General features: G+C 40.8%; 1 protein-coding gene across 1 annotated transcript; it reads left to right on the top strand.

The window, feature by feature from the left end:
• The first annotated feature begins 590 nt into the window (after positions 1–590).
• Positions 591–21,775, top strand: SPTY2D1 (SPT2 chromatin protein domain containing 1). Its single transcript, XM_034645495.1, is given in 8 exon segments — positions 591–776; positions 904–1,289; positions 11,586–11,700; positions 12,463–12,592; positions 12,594–14,056; positions 15,490–15,661; positions 17,366–17,443; positions 18,542–21,775. Coding segments are annotated over 7 exon segments (2,112 nt in total). The 5' UTR covers positions 591–776; positions 904–1,229; the 3' UTR covers positions 18,636–21,775.
• The last annotated feature ends 1,670 nt before the right edge of the window (positions 21,776–23,445 follow it).

Genomic DNA, 23,445 nt, shown 5'->3' with positions numbered 1-23,445 from the left:
GAGAGGAAGAAGCAGGCTCATAGCAGAAGAGCCTGATGTGGGGCTCGATCCCATAACGCCGGGATCACGCCCTGAGCCGAAGGCAGACGCTCAACCGCTGTGCCACCCAGGCGCCCCCAGACCTAATACTTTTAAACAACTTTACTTAGATATAATTTACATGATGTAAAATTCACCTGTTCTAAGTGTACAACGACTTTTAGTAAATTTGCAGCACAGTCATCACCACGATCCAGTTTGCGAACATTTCCATCACACTGAAAAGATCCGTCCAATTACTTAGCCGTCAATCGTGGCTTATTCCCACCCCAGGTCTAATTAGTGTATTTTACTGAACGAAACGACTTTACAGGGTCCAGATACTCTTAAAAGGAACCCAAGACTGGACTCCCAATTAATATGAATACGGGGCATATATGTGTGTTTCGTAAGTGCGCCAAGTATGTCTATACTGGGTCCGTATGTAAAAAATTCCTTCCTTCATCCACTACGTGGAGCTTATTATCTAGATGAAGCAAAAGCACTAAGCCTGCGCCTCTATACATGACTTGCATGCATCTGTGTAGGAGGTGAGCACACACCATGTGCCAGGACGTGATGAGTAATGCGCATCCAAGACTGAGGACTAGTCGGTGCCGTGTGCGCCTGCGCAGCTTCACGAGCGCCTAGAAACCGGTAACTGAAACCCCCTGCTCGAGACCTGTCGGTTCAGCTGTTGGGACCCCGCCGTTTCGGACCTGAGCGCGCACCCGTGACACCCAGCCAACCCAGGTCTGGTAGGTAACCGCCCCCCGCCCGCTCACCCTACTCAGAGCTCACAAGGAACACCGAAACTGTCAGGTCGCGCGCCCCGGCCCCCAGGGAAGCCGATCTCTCCCTTAGCCACACCCCTCATTTTACTAGGCCGCGTCTCCTTGGTCGGTGAAGGGCCTAGTCCCGCCCCTCCGAGCTAACGCCAGCAGCCACGTACCACGTTTCTACGTGTCTGGAGCCTGAAAGCGGAAGTTACGCCAGGGACTCGCGAGCGGAGCGCCGGACCTGAAAGGATATAGGCCGCAAGAGGAAAAGGGGCGGGCAGACGGCATTGGAAGGCGCCGGAAGTGGTCGTGCTAAGGAGGGGTGGGAGAGGGGTGGGCCAGGCAGTTCACTTGGCTGTAGCTGGGCGCCTCGGTAAGGCGTACTTTCACTTCTTTTCGAGAGCCTGGCCCAGTGTCTCCGCCTCAGCCAACATGGATTTCAGGGAAATTCTCCTGATAGCTTCCAAAGGACAGGGTGTCAACAACGTGCCGGTAAGTACCAGCTGGGCGCTACTGTAGGAGACCCTGATCTTCAAGTTTGGAATTTGTGGCCCGTGGAACTTCCAGGCAGGCGCCTGTCCTCTCCGGGAGGGGAAAGACCTGGACTCCTTATTTCCTTTTCTTGGGCATGCACTCCTGGGGACTCAGTGTGAAAAGGAGCTTGGGGTGCGAGGCGGAAGCCTTCCGGAGAGAGTTTCGCTGGCTTAGTCACCCCTGCAACATGGACTTTGCAGTTCGGGTTTTTAGAGTTGCGTGAAAGCCGGTGAGTGAAACCGTACCTGGTACATGGTGGACTCTAGCGCTAGTAGTTTTTCTGGCTTCGGCGTAAACTTAAGCTCAGAGGTTGGGAATGAAGCATGTATGTTGGGGAGTTTCAGGGGCTTTAGGGACTTGGCCTGTTAGCGTTTTGGCTGATTTCCCGCGTAAGATGGGGTTAAACATTGTGTGATTTCTCGAACAAGTTTTTTGACTTGTGGCCCCACCCACCCAGCCAAAGAGATGATTAAATTACAACCTCCCAAAGGGTTAATAATACCTTTGTATTGGGAAGAGAAGTTGAGCGGATTCCACGAAGTCCTTGGCCAACAGAATGAGTGAGCTAGCTTCACCTTCCATTTGTGGCCTTCCAGATTTGTCCTTGTTTGAAATCTAGGTCCCATTTGCTCGGTAATATTTGCCAATTCGCTAATATTCGCAGAACGGTGTAAGACTTTTAACATTTACTTGTTGAAGTCATGGAGAGTGCCTGGTTTGTGGGGTTGTAGCTGTTTTGCATAAACTAATCATTTCTGGATCCTCAGATGGTACCCACAACACAGCTGTAAACCGACAAATTGCATTGTGATACCTGCGGTTTGAGCAGTGAGGTGTAGAGCTCAAACAGCTCTCTGTTAAAGTCAATTCAACTGGAATTTATTGAGCTCTCACTGTGCGTTCTGCATTTCTTAGATTTTTGTGTATTTGCAGTGGTTTTGTTTTGTTTGTTTTTCCCACTCCTTTGCTTTTCTTCTGAACCTGGCCCATTTTTTTACCCTTTTGAAAATATTGATCTGAAGATAGTAAAATAACTGGTAAATAAAGCTGATACCTGTCAGCTGAATATTTATTAAATTCTCCTATATTCATCTCCCATCCTAAGTACTCTGAATAATCATTCCCCTAAGCCATGAGTCATAAGATCTGCAGGTTGAAATTATGGGCTTAAACCTTTGAAACCTTGAACGACAAAATTCACTTTCTGCAAATACTGTAAATTTCCTAGACAAGTCAATATTGGAGCTGGTAAGCATTCATCTTTGCATAATTAGGTCCATATTTTATTCTAGATCTTCCTGAATTTCAGTGGAGGTCAAAAAATAGATACTAGCTTTGATGTCCAGTAATATTCTGTAGAAGAATCAGAACCAAGTTAGTCATTTCTTATGCTAAAAACCAATAGCTGCTGGTAGAAAAGGAGATTCTCTGTGTATTTCAGAATTTGTACATTATCTATCAGCAGATCTATGATTGAAATAACAAAGATTGGAAGCAAAAAAGGTAAATTGGTAAAATTTAAGAGATGAATATAGGCATTTATTTTATCAAAGTATGCTTTCCCCTGCCCAGCCCCCAACGCCCACAAAAAGCTAGTAAGGCTAGAAGTTTGATTTAGTTACCATTATAATCTTTATCTTTTTACATCAGGTGAAAGATATCAGAAAAGAAACTATTGAGGAACAGAGCAAGATAGTAGTTAAATTTAATCCATGATCTTGCTTTCACTTGGTTCATCTAATTATTTTGTTACTTTATCAGCTCAAAGTAAAGCCTCTGAAAGCACACCATCAAATGTGAAATATATATTGTACAATATAATATGTTATTGCAGAGTACCTTGTAAACCATCATCCAAGTCAAGAAACAACATTTCAAGTCACACACACACCCACACACCCATACCCATGTGTGACACAAGCTTTATTGATTGATTGATGATCTGAGAACCACAGAGGCTTTGCGGTAATTGACAGCTATAACTCCTTCCCTCTCTGGTGCTTGGTTCTTATTTCCCTTTAGTCCTTTTCTTCCCCACCTTCCAGCTGATGTTCAGATTTCAGTCTTCAGAGTGCCTGTGTCAGACCTTTGCTACAGAAAGGACATATGACTAGCACTGATTAGCTCAAGGGAGGCTAACATATAAAACACCTGGACAGCCACTATGAACTCTTTACAGGGTGTCATTTTTAAGAGCTATCTGGTGTATCTGGTTTGAGAAGCAAGGAACATTTCTATAATGCAGGCTCACTCTTTCCAGGAAAAATAGTTATCTTTATAATGTTTTAGTTAAAACAAAGGAAGTATTGCATCACGCCTAGCAATATTAGGCATGCTATCATTTCCCAGTGGAAAACTGAATTTAAAAAACAGCTGATCAAGGTGATGTAACCAGTTATTGTCTTAAGCTCTGTTTAAATTTAAAGGAGAAAAGATGTTTTTGGTAACCGTGACTTAAATTTTTTCTCCCTGGTTCCTCTAGCAAAAACAAAGTTTCTTGTTTTGATAGAATGGTAGAGCTTGGAAAATGGATTCTTGTAGGTTGCAAGTAACTATAGTTGATGGCTTGTAGTGCATGAGACAAGTTATGCGGTCTTTCTCACAGCAGTACTCTGAAAATCATCCCAGACAAGATACTGAAGTTCTGGTGTGACCCTCAAACCAAAACGTAAAGAAGAAACCTTCATGTGGTACTAAACATAAGGATTTGGGAGCGAAAGCCCCTTGAGGATAAGAATATAGGTACTGAGGGGGCGCCTGGGTGGCACAGCGGTTAAGCGTCTGCCTTCGGCTCAGGGCGTGATCCTGGCGTTATGGGATCGAGCCCCACATCAGGCTCCTCTGCTATGAGCCTGCTTCTTCCTCTCCCTCTACCCCTGCTTGTGTTCCCTCTCTAGCTGGCTGTCTCTATCTCTGTCGAATAAATAAATAAATCTTTAAAAAAAAAAAAAAAAAAAGAATATAGGTACTGAGGAGCGCCGGGATGGCTGTCGGTTAAGCGTTTGACTCTTGATTTCAGCTCAAGTTATGATCTCAGGGTCCTGGGGCTGAGCCCCACATCAGGCTTTGTGCGGGGCGTGGAGCCTACTTAAGATTCTCTCCCTCTGCCCCTCTCCTCTCCCCTCCCCTCCTCCCTCCCTCTCACTGTCTCTCTCTCTCTTTCTCCACCCCCTCACCCCGCAAAAAAAAAAAAAAAAAAAGAATATAGGTACTGAAAAAGGAGCTCAGGGACTTTAACTGGGGTGGCAAATTCAGATGTCTTCAGGGCCAGGTAGGTAGTGTAAGTTCTTGAAGTAGTCTGGATATAAAATGTTAAGTGCCCCGCTCTGTGTATTCAAAAGAAGCCTACCATGTGTTATAGTAGTTATAGTTCTTTTTTTTTTTTTTAAGATTTTATTCATTTATTTGAGAGAGAGAGCACGAGCATAAGGAGGAGTAGAGGGAGAAGCAAGCTCTCCGCTGAGCAGGGAGCCCCATGCGGGGCTTGATTCCAGGACTCCAGGATCATGAACTGAGCCAAAGGCAGACACTTATCCAACTGAGCCACCCAGGCGCCCCTATTTCCCTTTGAAGAACATTATGGGTCAACAGAATTGTTTCTGCAGGCAATCACTTTGCAACTTTTGGTCTATAATCAATTACAATGGGATTGCGCCCCATGCTTGCATCTGAAGATGACTTTGGCAGTGCCTGAAGTAGCTTTGGATTGCTCGCCTAGAGCAGTACTTCTTAACCAGTCTTTTAGGGAGAAGATATTTTAGAAAATCTGCCCCCAGAGAGATTCTGTTATTTCTTTTCCCCATCACTACCTAGGAGAATCTCTTTCTGAATAATAATGATATTAACAACATTTAACATTTATAATGCTTACTCGGTGCCATGCACTATTCTAAGCACTTTGTGTATATTAATTAATCACTATAATGACCATATAAGGAAGGTTGTTTTACAGGTGAGGAAACTGAGGCCCAAAGAGATGAAGAAGCTTGCCTAAAGTCACACAGCTAATAAGTGACAGTGCTACTAATGGCAGAGCAGAGAATTTGCCAACTGGCTCCAGAGTTCTTGCTCTTAATCATGATGTGAGGAAGGTTGTCATCTGTAAAGCCTAAACCCATCCAGCTTCCTACCCTCAACTCCAGCCTAATTATAGCTTGAGACAATAACTCTTGGTTTTTTTATGGCTCTTCTCAAGTCTGATGGGAGAGAAATTTAAAGGGCAAACCAACAGAATTTGGAAACTGGTGGGTAGAGGGAGATTTACAGCCTGTTTGGGAGAGTGCCAGCATGGTTAACAGACATAGTCTGAGGGTGAGGGAAGATAAGATAGAAAATTAAGTGGTGGACCTGTTTGAGGTCATGGCACCATCCAAGAGGCAGATGGAAATTAGGGAAGGGCATTTAAGAGTGTGGTTAGAGCTGGATGAAAGTGTTGGGATTAAGTTAGAAGTGAGACATGTTGTAGTGGGAATACTTTTGGACCTGAAACAGGAGACCTAGATTCTAATTCACACTCTGTTACAAACTCTGTGAGTGACAACCAGTAAATGTACATTTGTGCTTTGGGGGCCAAAGGTTGGACTAGTGACTCTGAGGTACCTATCTGATATTACATTCTATAATCAGGTATATTTTTATGGACACAGTAATAGTAAATTTTACATTTGATCATATAGCTATCCTGAATAATGTGCTTTTTGATTGTTTCATTTTTACCCTCTTTGCCACCCAGCTAACCAAGCCTAATGCAAACCATTTGTTTTCCAGGCCTGCATTTATTCCCTGTGATGTTTTGAGAACATTTTAGAAATTGTGTAGTGATTATTAAACTCAAGGTATTCTTTGAACATTATTAACTCCTAATTCTAACCAATAATAAATTTCTAATATATGTAAAGCCATCGGGAAATTTATGTTTTTGGGGCACCTGCGTGGCTCAGTCGTTAAGCAGCTGCCTTCGGCTCAGGTCATGATCTCAGAGTCCCAGGATCGAGCCCCGCATTGGGCTTCCTGCTCTGTGGGAAGCCTGCTTCCCCCTCTCCCACTCCCCCTGCTTGTGTTCCCTCTCTCGCTGTCTCTCTCTCTCTCTCTGTCAAATAAATAAATAAAATCTTAAAAAAAAAAAGGAAATTTAGTGTTTTCTACTATTACAACAATATGTTATCTCCTGAGTAAAGAACAGCTTTTAAGAAGGGATTGACTGTTGATTCCAACATGATGTATTTGGTTAACACACGTTTCCAGACAGAAAACTCCTTATTTTCTTAATCTGACCATGGCAGTATAATTTCCATGCAAGGAACACATATGTCTTAAAGTGAGTTAATGTTTTTTAGGTCTGTTGGCTTCAGAAGTACAAATCTTGGCAAAATCTCTGATACTGTATTTAAATGGCATAAGCTTCACTGCTGTGGATCATTCATTGGGGTCCAGCAGAATGACTGAGTTGGCTTGCAGTATAATAAAATGGATACACTTAGGATAAAAGAAACTCTTGTCCAGCTGCTTTTCATGAAGCTCAAACAATGAAGCAGCCTGGTGCCTTGAATCCGATTCAGAATTGGTGGGTGCATCTTGATGTCCTGCTGCTAGAGCTAAATGTGACCATCTGATGCAGGAGAAAGTGCCAAGTAGTTTTGCTTTATTAAATAGAATATAATGTAATCCCAGCCTGAGGCTTTTTTAAAACATGGTTCTCTGCTGGGCTACCCCTGTGGGGCTAGGAGATTATCTAATACATTCTATTACAGTAAATCTTAAATCTTTTGATACCAGAGTCTCCCTTTTTGAAAGGTCTGGCTAGCTCAATGTTAGAAAGGTCTATACTGATATACCCAAGAGAAATGATGCTCACACAAAAAAACCTGTACGCACGTGTTCACGGCAGCATTATTTATAATAGCCAAGAAGTAAAAACAAATACCCATCAACTTATGAATGGATAGAATGTGGTGCATCAGCACAGTAAAATATTCGGCCATAAAAAGAAATGAAGTACTGATACATGATACAACATGAACCTTGAGAACGTTGTACTAAGTGAAAGTACCAAGATACAAAAGGCCACTGTATCAGTCAGGGCTCTCCAGAGAAACAGAACCAGTAGGATTTATTTTAGGAAATTGATTCATGTAATTGTGGAGGCTGGCAAGTCTGAAATTTGTAGGGCAAATACCTTCTTCTCTGAGAGACACAGTTTTTGCTCTTAAGACCTTCAACTGATTAGATGGTACCACCCACATTATGGAGGGTAAACTGCTTTACCTAAAGTTAACTTATAGTAGATGTTAACCTTCCCTGCAAAATACCTTCATAGCAACACCTAGATTAGTGTTGGACTAAATAACTGGGCACTGTAGCCTAGCCAAGTTGACACATAAAATTGACCATGGAAGCGGTATATTGTATGATTTCATTTTTTTCTTTCAAAGTTTTTATTTGGGCAAAAAAAATTATTAGAAAAGTCAACACTGACAACAGTAAAATTACATTATCACCATTTAAATTTAAATTTACTTAGGTATTACATAATTGTCATTTTAAAGTTCTAGGTATAAAATAAAATAAAAATAAAGTTCTGGGTGTATTCTGTTTTTACTCCAAAAGAATTAAAATGATACTGTTGCTGAAACATTTAATGGTCATAGAAACTAATCGTTTCTTAATTTTAGTTAAGCCAGAGAAATAATTATAATTTCTCAGTTCAAGGATGTTAGGAACCAGCTTACGGAGCATTCTCCCAAAGATATTTTCTTGGCCTTTGAAAGCATCTGTTTTCAAACTTAATAGTAGAGTCAAGAGAAAATTAACAATAAGGGTTTTCAAAATTGAAAAATCTTACATATGTTGTATAAGCACTCATATATATAACCATTTGTCTGTGGCCTGTAAATTTGACCTATATTGTGATGCATGTCACTATATAATGGTACCCTGGGTACATGATTTCATTTATATGAAATGTCCAGAATTGGCAAATTTGCAGAAACAGAAAGTAGGTTAGTGGTTGCCAGGGGCAGAGGGGCAAGAGGAAGTGGGGAATGACTGCTGAAAGTAAGACATTTATTTTTTGGGGTAATGTAAATGTTCTAGAATCCAATAGTGATGATGGTTGTACAACTCTCTGAATATACTAAAAACCAATGAATTGTGCACATTAAATGGGTAGATTTTATGGTATGTGAATTATATCTCAATACAACTGTTAAGAAAATCATCTGTGAAGACCCAGCCCCCCTTTTTTTAACTCCAGATTTCTAGGTTTAGACCTAAACTTTGCCTAAGAGAATGTTTTAAAGAGAATATTTCAGTATTTTCCTGGTATCTGCTTTTGAGTGCATTAAGCTACAAAGGATGTCAGAAACTATTAATTATGACTCAGCTCATGTCAGTGAATAAGATTAAACCTCATCAAGTTAGGACCTTGCCCTTCTTGTTTCCTAGCAGATGTATGAAATAAGACCTTTTATAGATTTATTGAATCCCTTCTACATCGTAGGACAGGACAAAAAGTACTGCAAAGTTATTAGGTTAAATGTAAAGCCAGCTTAATAAGTACCCTTGAGGATTAGCGGTATTAGAACAAAAAAGCTGATTTTAAAATTGACAGTGTGAATGGATGGAAATAGGTGGATAGTTTGAAAAAAGCTAAAGGTAATCTTTGGAATTCTTTTCTGGGTGAATCTGAGATCCTGAATACCACCTCCTTTGCTTCTTCTTTGTGTTCTGCCTTTCCTGTATTTTTATGTTCCTTTTTGGTGTTTTCCAAAGTCCAGTGCATATAGCTCTGTATTGTGATTTTAGATGGTACATAATTACTTTCAGTTCTCATGGATATTATTGTTTGAAGTAAAACTATAACAATAAGTCATGGTGTTAGGTCTCTTTTCTTAAAATTAGTGAAGAATAATACAGGTGGCATACTAAAAGGGCAAAAATTATGAGGATGTTATTCAAATGACTGAAACTTAGTCAACTGTGCCCCATTGACACCGTTGTTTTCCACTTGGGTGCCTGTATTTAGTCGTGAGTAGCTTTTCAGCTAGTCCTATCCCATTAGCTATCTCTTGAAGTCCCAGATTAGGAAGAAAGATATCTGTCCTGAAGTCAAATTAGGAAGTGCTCATCGCTGTAATATCAAGGTAATGAACCACTGCTGTTTAAGGCAACACTAACATGCATATTGGTATTTTGTGCGGGGAAACCTTGTATAAGCTTTGATTTGGCAGGTAAATCTATGGACTAGGTAGTTGCAGACACAGGAAAACTTTAAGTCCTGGCCACAAAAATCCAACTTTCCTCTTACAAATCTACCTAATGGGATAGGGTGAAATGAGTTATGTGTCTCCTTATGAGTCTATATATGTCTTCTGCAACTTGAATCATATTCATGGTGGCTCTTCCATTAAGAAAAGGTGAACTTCTTGTAGATAAGGCCTACGTTTGAGATTCTTGTAAACCAGGACAGTTTTATATAGCTAGTTAGGTAAAGCAGTATTCTCTTTCTCTAAGTATTCCTTTTCCTCTGCTTTTCTCCTTTAAAAATGGGGCCCCAATCCACAATGGAAAGGGCCTACTACTAAATTTACAAAGATAGGGACTTACTACTGGATTTTATTGTGACTCAACTAAAGTGACTTGGAAAGGAATCTGGATGCTGTCTTTTGGGATTTGGGTCAGGGATGTGTCGGGTTGCAGCATTACTATCATGCAGGATTTTCAGGTTGGATTAGGGCCTGCTTCCGTGGCCTGCTACTTCGTTGGTGAATAATGTAGCTGGAACTTCCAGCTTGTTTCAGGATGCCTTTTATTTGTCAGCCGCATAGTAAGCATGGATCCTTTGGCTTTCCTCTAGGAATTTGATGCACATTTTGGGAAACAGTTTTTTGGTTCTTAAGGAGTTCATTTTGTGCTCAGAGGTTAGTGTTTCCTTTTTAACTAGCACAACAGGTTCAGTAGGTAAGAATGTCATCTGATGAATAAGGGAGGGCATTTAAAAACTTATTTCCTACCCATATATTTAATGTGCAGTGGTCCTAGAGCTGAATCATCCTGGTGTGAGTTATTCTGTTTATCATACTTCTCTAGTGATAGATACTTATAAAATAGAAGTATTTTTCCTATCATACTTCAAATTAACATTCATATAGTTTTAGCCATTTCCCAATGTCATTACATAAAAATAAAAGCCCAGAGAAATACCATCTATGCCAGAACAATGTCAGTACTTCTGTGATACGGAAATCTGTCTAAATGGTTTGTGTGGCAGATTAATATTGAATGAACGTAAGAGCCATGGTTAAAGGTTATAGAGAATTGGGCACTTCTTGCTGCTTGGAGTTCTTTGAAATGCTTTTTAGCTGTGGTTTGCCACCAGCTTTGCCTAGGGTCAAAGTAAAATCTCAGTGTTCATGTTGTAAGCAAAATAACCTGTGTAGCTGTGAGTCTGTACTAGAAAATAATCTGGAATAAGGTACTCAGGAGAGAAAGCATTTATGAGTAGTTTTTTCTGTTTGTTTGAAAAGTTAGACTTTGAAATGCTTAGTTCTAAAGAAGGTTTTGTTTTTTTTTTTAATCAGAATTTTAAGACAATCCAGGGGTCCCTGGGTGGCTCAGTCAGTTAAGCATCTGCCTTTGGCTCAGGTCGTGATCACCGCCCCGCCCGCGCTCCTTGCTCAGCCTGGGGTTTGCTTATCTCTCTCCCTCTGCCCTGCCCCTGCTTGTGCTTGCTCTCTCTCTCTCAAATAAATAAAATCTTTNGTCAGTTAAGCATCTGCCTTTGGCTCAGGTCGTGATCACCGCCCCGCCCGCGCTCCTTGCTCAGCCTGGGGTTTGCTTATCTCTCTCCCTCTGCCCCGCCCCTGCTTGTGCTTGCTCTCTCTCTCTCAAATAAATAAAATCTTTAAAAAAAAAAAAAGAATTTTAAAACAATCTGTTCTAAGTGGTGATTTCTTTTTAAAAGTCCCCCAGTCCAGGTACCTTTTTGGGAAAATAACCTGAAAATAGTATTGCTGTGAATTATTTAGGATATTACAAAGAAATTCTGTACTTAAAAAACAGTCATACATAATCCTATTTAGACCAAAATTTTATAGCTAAGCCTTCATGTGGGTTACATGATCTCTTAATTATTCAGAATCAGTTTTTCAGTCAATATTTAAACCTCTCGATTGCTTGGCACAGTGCCTTACACCTAATAGCAAATACATTTTTAAAGTTGAATTGATTGTTAACTTTCACTCCTCTTCTTTTTAGAAAAGGTATAGTTTGGCCGTGGGCCCTCCCAAAAAAGACCCGAAAGTTAAGGGTGTCCAATCTGCAGCCGTTCAGGCTTTTCTCAGAAGAAAAGAAGAGGAGCTCAGGCAAAAAGGTATGTATTTATAGCCGTATTCTCAATTTTAAAGTCTTCCACCTTCACAACTAGTTTGTACTTAACTAGTGGATGCTTGTAATAACATAATAGGCTAAGGGGTTTGTGTATGTGTCTGAATCAGTTGTGTTTAGAGGATTACATATGTTCTTATGCTGATCATTTGTATGGAGATTATCTTTTATTTCCTTTTTAGAGCTTTTGGGGATAGAGACCATATCTTCTACTTGGCCATACTAGGTCCCAATAGGAACTCCATTCTTTGACCTTCATTCTGAATCTGCTTCTACATATTTTATATTTTAATTTTTTAAATTATTATCAAGAATGCTATCTTAAAGATTAAAATAGGAACAGTTTTTGAAGACCAGTAACTCAAGCAGTAGTTTTACCTCAGGCAAATGACAAGGAAACTGATTTAGTACATGTAAGTATTCATTTGTTCATAACTAATAATGACTATGAAGTGGGTCCTACTGTTTCTTTAACTTGGTGTATTTATTGGGTATGAATTATTTTCTATATTTAAAGCTAAAAGTGCAGTCTCTCACTTGCTTTGTCATATTGAAAGACCCATATGTGACCCACTCATTATGTAAAGATGACTCAACAGATACTTGTTCAAAGGACTTCCTCATTTCATTCCTAGATGTCTTCAAACTGTAACTTGAATGTTACTTGTGTTTTGGCCACCTACTGATTTCAGATGAAATACTTGAGACCTCCAGACCTTGAAATACTTTCTTATTTTGTCCCTTTTAGCATTAGAGGAGAAAAGGAGAAAAGAAGAACTAGTGAAAAAGCGAATTGAGCTGAAACATGACAAGAAAGCAAGAGCTATGGCCAAAAGGACAAAGGATAATTTCCATGGTTACAACGGGATTCCCGTTGAGAAAGTCAAAGAAGAGGCAGGCAGTGGAAAGCCACACTAGCCAGGGAACAGAACAAGAGTATGAGATGGAAGAAGAAGATGAATTCTTAGAATACAATCAAGCAGAGTCAGAGCAGGAGTATGAGGAAGAGCAAGAACCTCGCAAAGTTGAAAGCAAACCAAAGGTCCCCCTTAAAAGTGCCCCACCACTCATGAACTTCACTGATCTACTCAGGCTGGCTGAGAAAAAGCAGTATGAACCAGTGGAGATCAAGGTAGTGAAGAAAACAGAAGAGCGGCCTATGACTGCAGAAGAACTTAGGGAGCGAGAATTCCTTGAACGAAAGCAGAGGAAAAAGAGACCTGAGACAGATGCAAGACTACCTCCAACCAAAAAGGCACCCTCTCAGAAGGAAAGCGTGGGCACAAAACTTAGCAAGCATCCTTCTTCCAGGGGTACTCCCCTTCCTCATGCTGAGAAGAAATCCAGACCCAGCACAGCCAATGAGAAACACTTAGGCATGTCTTCATCCAAATCCATGCCAGGAGAGAGGACCAAAGCAGGATCTGTCAATTGCTCTCAACCCTTACTTCGTGAGGGCCATGACAGACCTGTCTTCAATGGGGCTGGAAAGCCCCACTCCAGCACCTATTCACCAAGTGTCCCAAAGACTTCTGCTAAAGGGACTCAGAGATCTGCCACTGAGCACAAAGCCAAAAAGTCTCCTCCCCATCCTAGCCATTCCAGGCCTGGGCCCGTGGTTACCCCACACAGTAAAGCTAAGAGTCTAGGTGTCAGGCAGCCGGGCAACAGCTCCAGCTCAGCTCCTGGCCGGCCCAGCACAGGGACTGCTCGGCCTACAGTTAGTTCTGGCCCGGTGCCCAGGCGCCAGAACGGCAGCTCCAGCTCAGGACCTGAGCGATCGGTCAGTGGGACCAAGAGGCCAGCCAGTGACTTCAGTCTCTCCGGACGGACACTCAGTGGTTCAGGTGGCCCTGGGCACCATGCAAGCAGCTCGAGTGGCCCTGGGCGACCCAGCAGTGGCTCAGGTGGTTCTGGGAGAGCTATGGGCAGCTCTGGTGGCCCTGGGCGGCCTGTGAGCAGTCCACATGACCTTCGACGACCAGTGAGTGGCTCTGGCCCCCCTGGGAGGCCAGTCAGTGGTCCTGGGCGACCAGTCAGTGGCCCTGGGCGGCCAGTCAGTGGTCCTGGGCGGCCAATCAGTGGCCCTGGACGGCCAGTTAGTGGCCCTGGGCAATCAGTAAGTGGCTCAGTTCCAGCTGGACGGACTGTCAGTTCAGGGCCCGGAAGACCGGTGAGCAGCTTGGGACCCGGGCGACCAGTGAGTAGTTCCAGTCTCCCCCTAAAGCCCAAGTGTACTGTTGTCTCAGAAACCATTTCTTCCAAGAATATAATTAGCCGATCCAGCAATGGACAGATGAATGGAATGAAGCCTTCCTTATCTGGCTACAGATCTGCCCAAGGTAAAATTGTCCCTTACCTTAAGAATATTTATTTGTTACTAGGAAATTGGAAAGAATACTTTGTTTTTTATAACCAGAAGCCCTGTAAACCCTTCCATGTGCCCTTTAATGTACCCATGTGTTGATAAAATCCTGATGCTTTGTCTCTCTTTGTGTCTGAGAGTCCCTTGAGTGATCATAACTTGGAAAAGGCTTTAGAAAGAGAGTTATCTAGGGCCATCTGTGTTCACCCCGTAACATCTCCAAGTGCAATAAACTTGGCTATGTGATTCATAAGACAGGGTGAGTGTATATGCCTTGTATGGTTCAATGAGTTAATTCATCTTTACCTTTTCATGAGGACTAGAGAGACCTGTCTTCAAAAGTTGGAGTATGTTGGTACGGTTGAAGCCTTTTGGTGCATTATTTATTCATCAGATACTTGTTAAGTACCCATGATCTACCAGGAACTGTTTTTGATTGCCCTTGTGTTTCTGCTTTTCTTCGTGGTAATAAATATTTGTTAAAGTACTTGTTGGGTGCCATGGAGAATATAAAAAGAGACAAAACATGAGATCCCATGTTTTAAACTTCCTAATTCAGCTAGAACATTGGTTCTCAACCAAGGATGATTCTGATGCTCAGTGAACATTTATTTGGCAGTGTCGAGACATTTTTGACTGACACGACCGGGGGCAGGGGATGCTACTGGTATCTGTTAGATAGAGGCCAGAGATGCTGCTGTTATCCTACAATGCGCAGGACAGTCTTCTCACAACAAAAAATTATCTGGCCCAAAATGGCAGCAGTGCAGAAGTTGAGAAAGCAACTGTGCTCTAAGGAGACAAGCCATGCATATTAACAACAACTCGAGAACAACAAAAGGAGGATCTCTAATCAAGGACTAGAAAGCAGTTGTTCCCAGATGCTGATCTATTGATCAGAGTCTGTCTCTTGCAAAGCTTTAATCAGTCTTTTGGCAAAATGACAAAGTAAGGATAATGTAGTGAGTTTTTTTAAAGTTAGCCTTACTCATTTTGAAGAGTTTATCCATAAATCTGGGAATCTTTCATACTTTGTTGGACTTCTAAAAAATGTACCTAAATTATGGTGATAATAGATGGTAGTTGTTACCTTTAATGTCTTTTCTTGGCAAAACTAAAAGTTAGTGGTCCTGTAAGCTATTTGTATTTTTTTTTTTTTTGAAATTTTACCAGTCTTTTAAATCCAGAAGAAGGGAACCACCAGGCTAGAAAATGTAACAGATGCTTCTAGTAAGCCACTTCCAAACAACATGAAGCAGCAGGGATGATGTGGTAATGACTCCATGCTATGGGCCAGAGTGCTGGCTCTGGTTGTGGAGGGTACTGTCTTAATGAGTTCTCAAAATCTCAGTTTATGTAGAACTTTTCAGTTTTAATACTCGGAGTAAATAATGGCTTTTCTATTCTTAGTTCCTCAAAGGCCTCCCTTCCCGGCTGGTTACAAAAGGCAGCGAGAATATGAAGAGGAGGAGGATGATGATGAGTATGACTCTGAAATGGAAGATTTTATTGAAGATGAAGGAGAACCTCAGGAAGAAATATCCAAGCACATTCGAGAAATCTTTGGCTATGACCGAAAAAAGTAAGACTAAAGAAGATCTGGATAAATGATACACTTACTTTGAATGACTCATGTTATGGGGGGAAAATAAACATTAATAGAGGCATTGAATACAATTCTTTATTAGGAACCATTGGGTGATCATTTAGATTTACTCTTTTGGCGCTTAACATTTAAGAATTAAGTCAGAATTTTTTGTGTAGTTGCATGCCAAAAAGTGTCTTTTTAAACTGTCTTTATAAGATGTATATTTAATGAGAGTGAAGCAGATTAGTGTTGGAGAACTAGATTGGCTTCGAACTCAGCCATCCACAGAGCTATGTTAAAAGGGGGTCTGATCTGACATCTGCTTTTCATTGATGTAAAAGCTTTGGTGCTCAAAAGTGTGGTTGCTGGACAGCAGTCAGTATGGGACCAACAGCAGTGACGTCACCTGACAACAGCATTAGAAATGCAGGCTCTCAGGCCCCACTTCATAGCTTCCAAATCTAAATCACCTTTATAAGGCTCCCAGGTGATTCATGTGCTCATTAAAGTTTGAGAAGCCCTGGTATAGAGGAAAGATTAGGGTTTGAATGGAAGTTCCACCACTTACTAGCTGGATAATCTTGAGTAAATTATTTTTAGAATGACATCTGGAAGGGGGCATCTGGGGGCTGAAGTTAGTTGAGCGTCCAACTCTTGGTTTCGGCTCAGGTCATGATCACAGGGTCGTGAGATCCAGCCCCACGTCAGGCACTGTGCGCAGTGTGGAGTCTGCTTGAGATGCTCTCTCTGCTCCTCCCTCTGATCACTGTCTCTCCCTCAAACAAATAAACCTTTAGGGGCAAAATGACATCTAGAGGGATTAAATGAGGTAGTATGTGTGTAAAACAGAAGGGACTTATCTCAGTGTCTATCAGGCAGCATTTGACGTCTCCTTTAAAGCCATCAAAGTAAGAAATTAGAAAGCAATCCTAAGGTGTTTTTTTAAAAAAGATATTTAGTAGTAAAAAGAACTGGAATAAAAATTGGACTTAAATCTCTAATATTAGTAATGTCATTAGCTAGTTACATGTTCTTGGTCAAGCCATTAATCTGCCTGCTTCAGTCTCCGTTCATTCGTTCGTTCTTTCTTTCCTTTTTTTTTTTTTAGATTTCTATTTATTTATTTGACGAAGAGAGAGAGCACAATCGGGTAATAGGGGAGCGGCAGGCAGAGGTAGAGGGAGAAACAGGCTTTCCGCTGAGCAGGGAGCCTGATGTGGGGCTCAATCCCAGGACCCTGGGATCATGACCTGAGCTGAAGGCAGCTGCTTAACTGACTGAGCCACCCAGGAGCCCCTTCAGTCTCTGTTCTAAAGTCCTTCCCTTTCTCATGAAGCTCAAATGAGATTAATGTGTACAAAATGATTTTCATAAATATTGTACTTTCAGGATTTTAATATAAACTATCCTGTAACTAGAGGTGAAAGAGGTAAACGTTGTTGGATTGCTATCTTCAGCAACATTAAATTCAGGAATAGTTGCCTTCAGGGAGTAGGAAGGACTCATTTATCTTTACCTCAGAAATTACCCTCTGCCCCCCTCACTCTGCCCCCCTCACTCCTTGCCAAGCAAGAAAGAGTAATTCTAAGTGTGTTTTTGTTTTCATTATAAAGATACTGATTTTTAAAACAGGAGGATGCAGCTCCTTTAAAAAATGGAATTCGGGCTTTTTTAACAACGTTGATTTCCTCTTACCAGATACAAAGATGAAAGTGACTATGCCTTACGTTACATGGAGAGTAGTTGGAAAGAGCAGCAGAAGGAAGAAGCAAAGAGGTAAGCACAAAACTTGGCACATTTGTGCAGAACTGTCCTGAGCATTCCTGTTCCTGCTTCAGTTGCATGCACCAGTGGGAGCAGGGGCTTTGGGCCACACAGTTCTGAATTCCAATCCTACTTACTTGCTGTGGGGCTTCAGACAAATTCCTTAGCCTTTCTAAATCTGTCTTCCTGTTTGTAAAATAAGAATTTACTGTTTTACTTATCGAGGTACGGTATTACAATAACGTGTACAAGTGCCTAGTGCAGTGCCTCACCCATACGGGCACACAGTAAGTGCTGGAAGCCTCTTCTGATCCCATTGCAGTGTGTTCTTGTCTTTTTTTTTCTTTTCCTTTTTTTAAAGACTTCATTTTTTTTGAGAGAGAGAGAGAGCAAGAGCAGAGGCAGAGGGGGAAACAGACTCTCCAATGAGCAGGAGCCTGATGCCAGGCTCGATGCTAGGACCCCAGCATCATGACCTGAGCCGAAGGCAGAGGCTTAACCTTGCAGATGCTTCCCCGTCTTTAATTCCCTTTCTATATCGGACACATCTCAGTCTTGCTAACCAATACCACTACTGGCCTTAGGGACCTAAGGAGGGATTTGAATTCTGATTCCTGTTTGACTACCTGATAACAAACTAATGATAATTTCTTGGGTTGGTTAACAAGTGATTACTTTGTTTATAGTGTTAACTTGGTAAAATAATTCATTCTCGACCCAGAATATTAAGCCTTTCTCCCTCTTGCCTTCCCTTCCTGTAACTACGTAAAATACCAAAGTGGTGGGAAAGGATAAAAATAGAATGTTATTGAATAAATTTTATTTTTAAAAGCTGTTATGATAAGCAATTTATATATTACTACTTTACTGAGAATATTAAGGTATTTTAAAAGTGTTGAGGTTTTATGTGAGGTCTTTTTTCTACCGTAAGTGGAGTCAGTGGCAGGGGCTCCTAGTAAAAAATACACCTGCTAGTTTGTTTTCAGTGGTAGAGCCTTGAGGCATTTTTAATGCATCAGCGCATTCCATAAGAGCTCCCAGTTTAAATTTCACTTCTAATTTTTAAAAGTGGTAATTTCATGTATCTTGACTTTTTTTTTTTTTTGACAGCTTAAGACTAGGTATGCAGGAGGACTTAGAGGAAATGAGACGTGAAGAAGAAGAAATGAAGCGTCGAAAGGCCAAGAAGCTGAAGAAGCGTTAGCTGCTGCTTGTATTTATTTTTGTGAAATTCTGGAGACACTGCTGCAAGGAGGCCCTGCCTTCAGAATGAGGAAGCCCCTTTACGATTTTAGATTTATACTTGGGTACTCAAAGAGAAGGAATGCATACTGTCATTTGCAGGCTGTCATTGGAACATAAAGTATTTCCAGATACCTTCCAGGGTTAAATCTGTAATGCAGATGATAGAATGTGCAGTTGAGTGCTCTTAGGAAGTTAACTGTTCACAGGTGCCAGCCTTGATCCTGATGAGCTATGCACTCTAATGTGGGGCCGCTCACCAGTCAGCCAATCTCACATTGTTCCTTTGCTACTTGGAAAAGGAAAGAAAAAAAAAAAAAAAAGGATTGCCTCGTGACTTCATCATTCTGCTGATGTGTGAGTAGGGCACTGCCCGGCTCCCAATCAAACTTACTTTGTCTTTTAATGAGGAACCTGGCCTTCCATGAATGTTGCCAGCAATAAAGTGACCTGTCCTAATCTATATGTTTGGATTGAGAACTTGAAAATGTAGAGTAGGCTTTATAATTATCGTATGGATGTCATCTCTGTGACTTTGAAGTAAAAAGTAGAATAAATTATATTGTATTCTGCATTATTCGTGGATTGGATGCTGAGCATTCTTATTCGCTAATTTAGGTGATAAGGCAATTAACAAAAAAATTTTTTCAAGTTAAAATACAAGTTATGCCATTTAATTTAAAAATATTTGTTTCCAAGTTTTCCTTTCAGATTTACTGTTATGTTGGCTTTAGTATAAAATAGACAAGGTCACTGTGCTGATTGATTTTTATCTGAAAGGTTCATTTTTATATTGAGTGAGGAAAAAATGCTTATTTTATTCAAACATTAGATTTGGAAGAGTAATAGTTTAAAAACTGAGGAAGTGACATGTGAGACTCCCCTCTTTCCTCTCTTCCCTCATTATAAAAATATTTTGGAAAAAGGTGCCCCTGTACCCCTTGATATTGACGACTGCATTTTATCTTAAATTCTTTAGCAATTAATGGCAAAAACCAAAAACTGAATTCGTGTGTATCAAGAGTGCCACCTTCTCTTTTTGCCCATATTGCACTTTTATTTCAAACTATGCACTGTGAAGAGATTTTTTCCCAGGTAGAAGAGGATGTTCCCAGTTGCTAGTGTTTTACTGGGCTGGGGAACTTACTTCATTCTCACTTTTTTCAAGTCATATTTTTAGACTTGATATCTCTTAAGCCTCAAATCCAGGCAATTCCAATCAGGCTGACGTAGATTCTGGCTGGAGAGAAGCCAAGTCTCAAGGAAAGTCAGCAGCAGAAAATGAGATATGATGATGCTAGAGAACATTTGTCCTTGATTCTAAATGAGGAGGGTGGGGGCAGTGGGACATAAGCTTGTAAAACGGTTCCAAAAGTTGCTTTCATGTATTCCTTTTTATCCATAAAGCTTTCTTTATTCTTCAAGTTTGGGAATATAGATTACTGTTGTTAGCCTCCCTTAATGGGACAACCATGTGACTTAGGCCCTTAAGACTCTGACTCATTTTGAGTTGAGTTTCAAATTGCAAAAGTGCAAGGATTTAACTTTAAAGCTGAATCCTATGAAAGTTGTCTCCATCACTAGGAATAATACCTTTCTAATGATCCACACAGAACTGTTACACTGGCAGAAAATCCTATCGACTGCCTCTCACCCATCTCAAGTACCTTTAGTGAAATTGATTTAAGGGTAGTGTGATGTTCCATGTAAAGAAACAGCTTTGGAACATTATTTCCTTTGCTGTCACTTTATGCTCCCCCCCAAAAAGTTTTTTTCTTGGATATATTTTTTCAATATTCAGACTCTCTGAAATCTATTACAATCAAGTGCTTATCATAGCCGAAAGATTTCTCGTGGCTAAAAGTTCACTAGCACTTTACTCAATGTGCAGTTATTTGTACATAAAGGCACCAATGTGCTAGATAAAAGTTCGAGAACTTGAAGAGTTGGGTTGTGTCCTTACGTGTGTGTCACTGTTGAGTGCATTTCTTCTCCAGATGTTATTACTCTTTGGCATCAACATTATAAAAGGGCACTTCTGTGGCTCAATTAAAAAGAAAGTCCTGAGAAAGTCTTTTAAATTCGTCTTGGCCTCGTTTCCAAATCCTGTCTTCCATTTTGTTCTGCAGTTCCTGACCACTCTTACTAAAAGCCCACAGATCTTTGAAGAAACTGGAATAAGCTGTTATATTTTTTCAAGGTTTACAAATTAAGTGCTTGGTTTTTAACGTATCCTCTACCATTTTGGTTTTCAGATTTTATTAATTCAATATCTGAAGATGTGCCTTTTATTGGGTAATGTTAATTCATGAATGTAGTAATGTTATTTCACGATTGTAATGTTACATGATCATGAGTGTGGCATTCTCTAACAGATGATGTGAAAGGAAAGTAGTTTTCATAAAACTCTATGGCGCTGATTGCACAGTCCCACTTGCTTTTGATGTTGCTATGTCAAAGCAAGGGGCACTTTCTTTTAAGGCTACTTTCAGAACTTGTCTTTGTATTTTCTCTAAACTATAAATGCAGTTATGTCCATTTGGAGGCCAGGGTACCACATGTCACAGACAGCCTTACATGTGTGCCATGAGAGGGTTCAAAGACTGTTAACAAAAAAGAAAGTCTATGGGAACTCGAAATTTCATTTTTTTAATGTTACCCCAAGATTTTCTCCAAGAAATTACTGTTTTGTATTTTATAACTTAAAAGCAGCTATTAGTACATTTCTGAGATATAGCAGGAGACCAAAACATGTTTGGAAAGAGAATAAATATATGAAGAGAGACTGGTTGGTTTATTTTCAATGTGCTGAATATATTAGACGACTATTTATTTTGTGAGTGGATGTGATAAAATAAATATTCAGGTGTTTAGTGTATGATTAAGAGTGAGATATAGGTTTCTTTGGAGTTATTAAATCCATCATGTCTTTTACATAATGGACAAATCAAGTTTTAAAAAAGAAAACATTTGCATAGCTTAGCTTGTTTTCTGGTGCTGTTGACCTGCAAGAGAATCTACTTTTGCATATACAGGTGAAAGTTTTGCAATTTATGTATTAAAGAAATTGTAGGCATTAAAAATATTTTATTGATACTTTCACTGGTTTGCCTTTATTTACCAAAACTCAGATATTCCTTCTTTCATTGCCCTGAACATTTTCCCAGCTAGAACCCCCAGTAGACTCATCACACTTGAGATGGAGTTTGCCTCCGTACACACAAACACACACATCTCTGTTCATTCTCTCTGACACATTTATGTCTGCTCAGTCCCCACAGCTGACCCTCTCCCCACCCCTCACCAGCTTAAGAGAGCTGGTCTGCTACCAGACACCCAAGTTAGGAGAATCATTTGGAGGTATACTCAGGAAACTGGAGGGAAGAAGAACCAGGTATATAGTTCTTCTTGTCAAGAAAAGGAGCAGGTTCTGATCCCCTATAATAAAAAGAGCCTGAAATAACTGAGATGAGTCTTTTGGAATATATAGGAGGCAAGTGGGCACAGGCATGCAGCCAGAGAACGTAGGCACTTAACTCGATGGGATGGGTTGAGTCTCGGTCACATAAGCAGTATTGTAAGAGACGCTACTATCCTAGAGTCAGGGTTACACAGTGTTGCTTATGGATTTTGGGTTCACTTCTCTTTCCATAAAAAGTAAGAAAGGGCAATCCATTCACTGCACAGGGCCACTTAAGAATAGTTTAGCAAACATGTACCAAATACTCATCAACAAAATGTTACCTGCATAACCAAAAGATTACTTCGGTGGTAAGGATGCACTTCTGCACAATGGAACTATCAGTCATCCCCAGGCAGCCACAGAATGGGAAAAGTTCCATACAGTGTGTTTCAAAAGTATTTGCTCTTGTTAGGTTCCAGCCCCCCCGCCCCGCCCCAATCCCCTCTCAGGGTCAGAAAATTCCAAACCACCTCTAGAGGGCTTATGAGGAATATCCTAGGGCTCAAACACCCAGAATAACTGTATGGGTCTTATACTGAGGTTTCCATCCTTGGTCTCACACACACCGCATCCTATTTGAGGACTGAGCAGTTGGCTTTTGTTTCTGTGCGTGCTGCCCTGTATGAGCAGCAGTCGCGGCTAAAAGAATCATCAGGCACCTTCTTGGCTATTCAGTTGAGGGAGGCATTCAAGCCAAGAGACAGCCAAGATCTTGGATATTCCAGGCTCTTGTTTGGCTCTTCCTTGGCACGTAAAAACACGCCAAGGAGAAGGTCTAGATCTTAATCTTGACTCTGCAACCCAGAGCTGTGAGGCTGGTAAGATCCTTGAATCTCTCAACTTCATTTTTTGCCATTTTGTTAAATGAGGACAGTGGCTAACCCAGAACGTTACTGTAAGGATTAAAATAATGTACAATTTAGCACCCAATACTAAAATTCTGTCCTTTCCCCACACAGTGTAAGCCTTAGGTTTTTGATAATAGCTGTGAAAAGGCCACAGAGAAGTATCCCCAAAGGATAGGCTTGAAGTTGCTGCAACAGCCTTTTCGGTAACATTTTTTCGACCCTGGACCCTGGATGCAGGAAAAAGGCTATCCTTGGGAACTAGGTCTAAGGAGCTTTAGAGAATTTCTAGCCTTAAGGATACAGAATAGGGGGCAAATTGAACGAGGTATTTTAGTCTTAATGCCAGTCTTGGAGCCTGAAACGCAGGGGATCTAATCACATCTACCCCAACTACATCCCCACCCCCCATAGCTCCCTGTTTCGAGCTAACAGAATACCAAGTCTTCATCTTAAAAAGTGCA

The sequence above is a fragment of the Ailuropoda melanoleuca genome, chromosome 16 (assembly GCF_002007445.2).
Source record: "Ailuropoda melanoleuca isolate Jingjing chromosome 16, ASM200744v2, whole genome shotgun sequence".
NCBI classification, from domain to species: domain Eukaryota; kingdom Metazoa; phylum Chordata; class Mammalia; order Carnivora; family Ursidae; genus Ailuropoda; species Ailuropoda melanoleuca.
The sequence above is the reverse complement of the archived record's forward strand: the minus strand, read 5'-3'. Positions and strand labels throughout refer to the sequence as shown.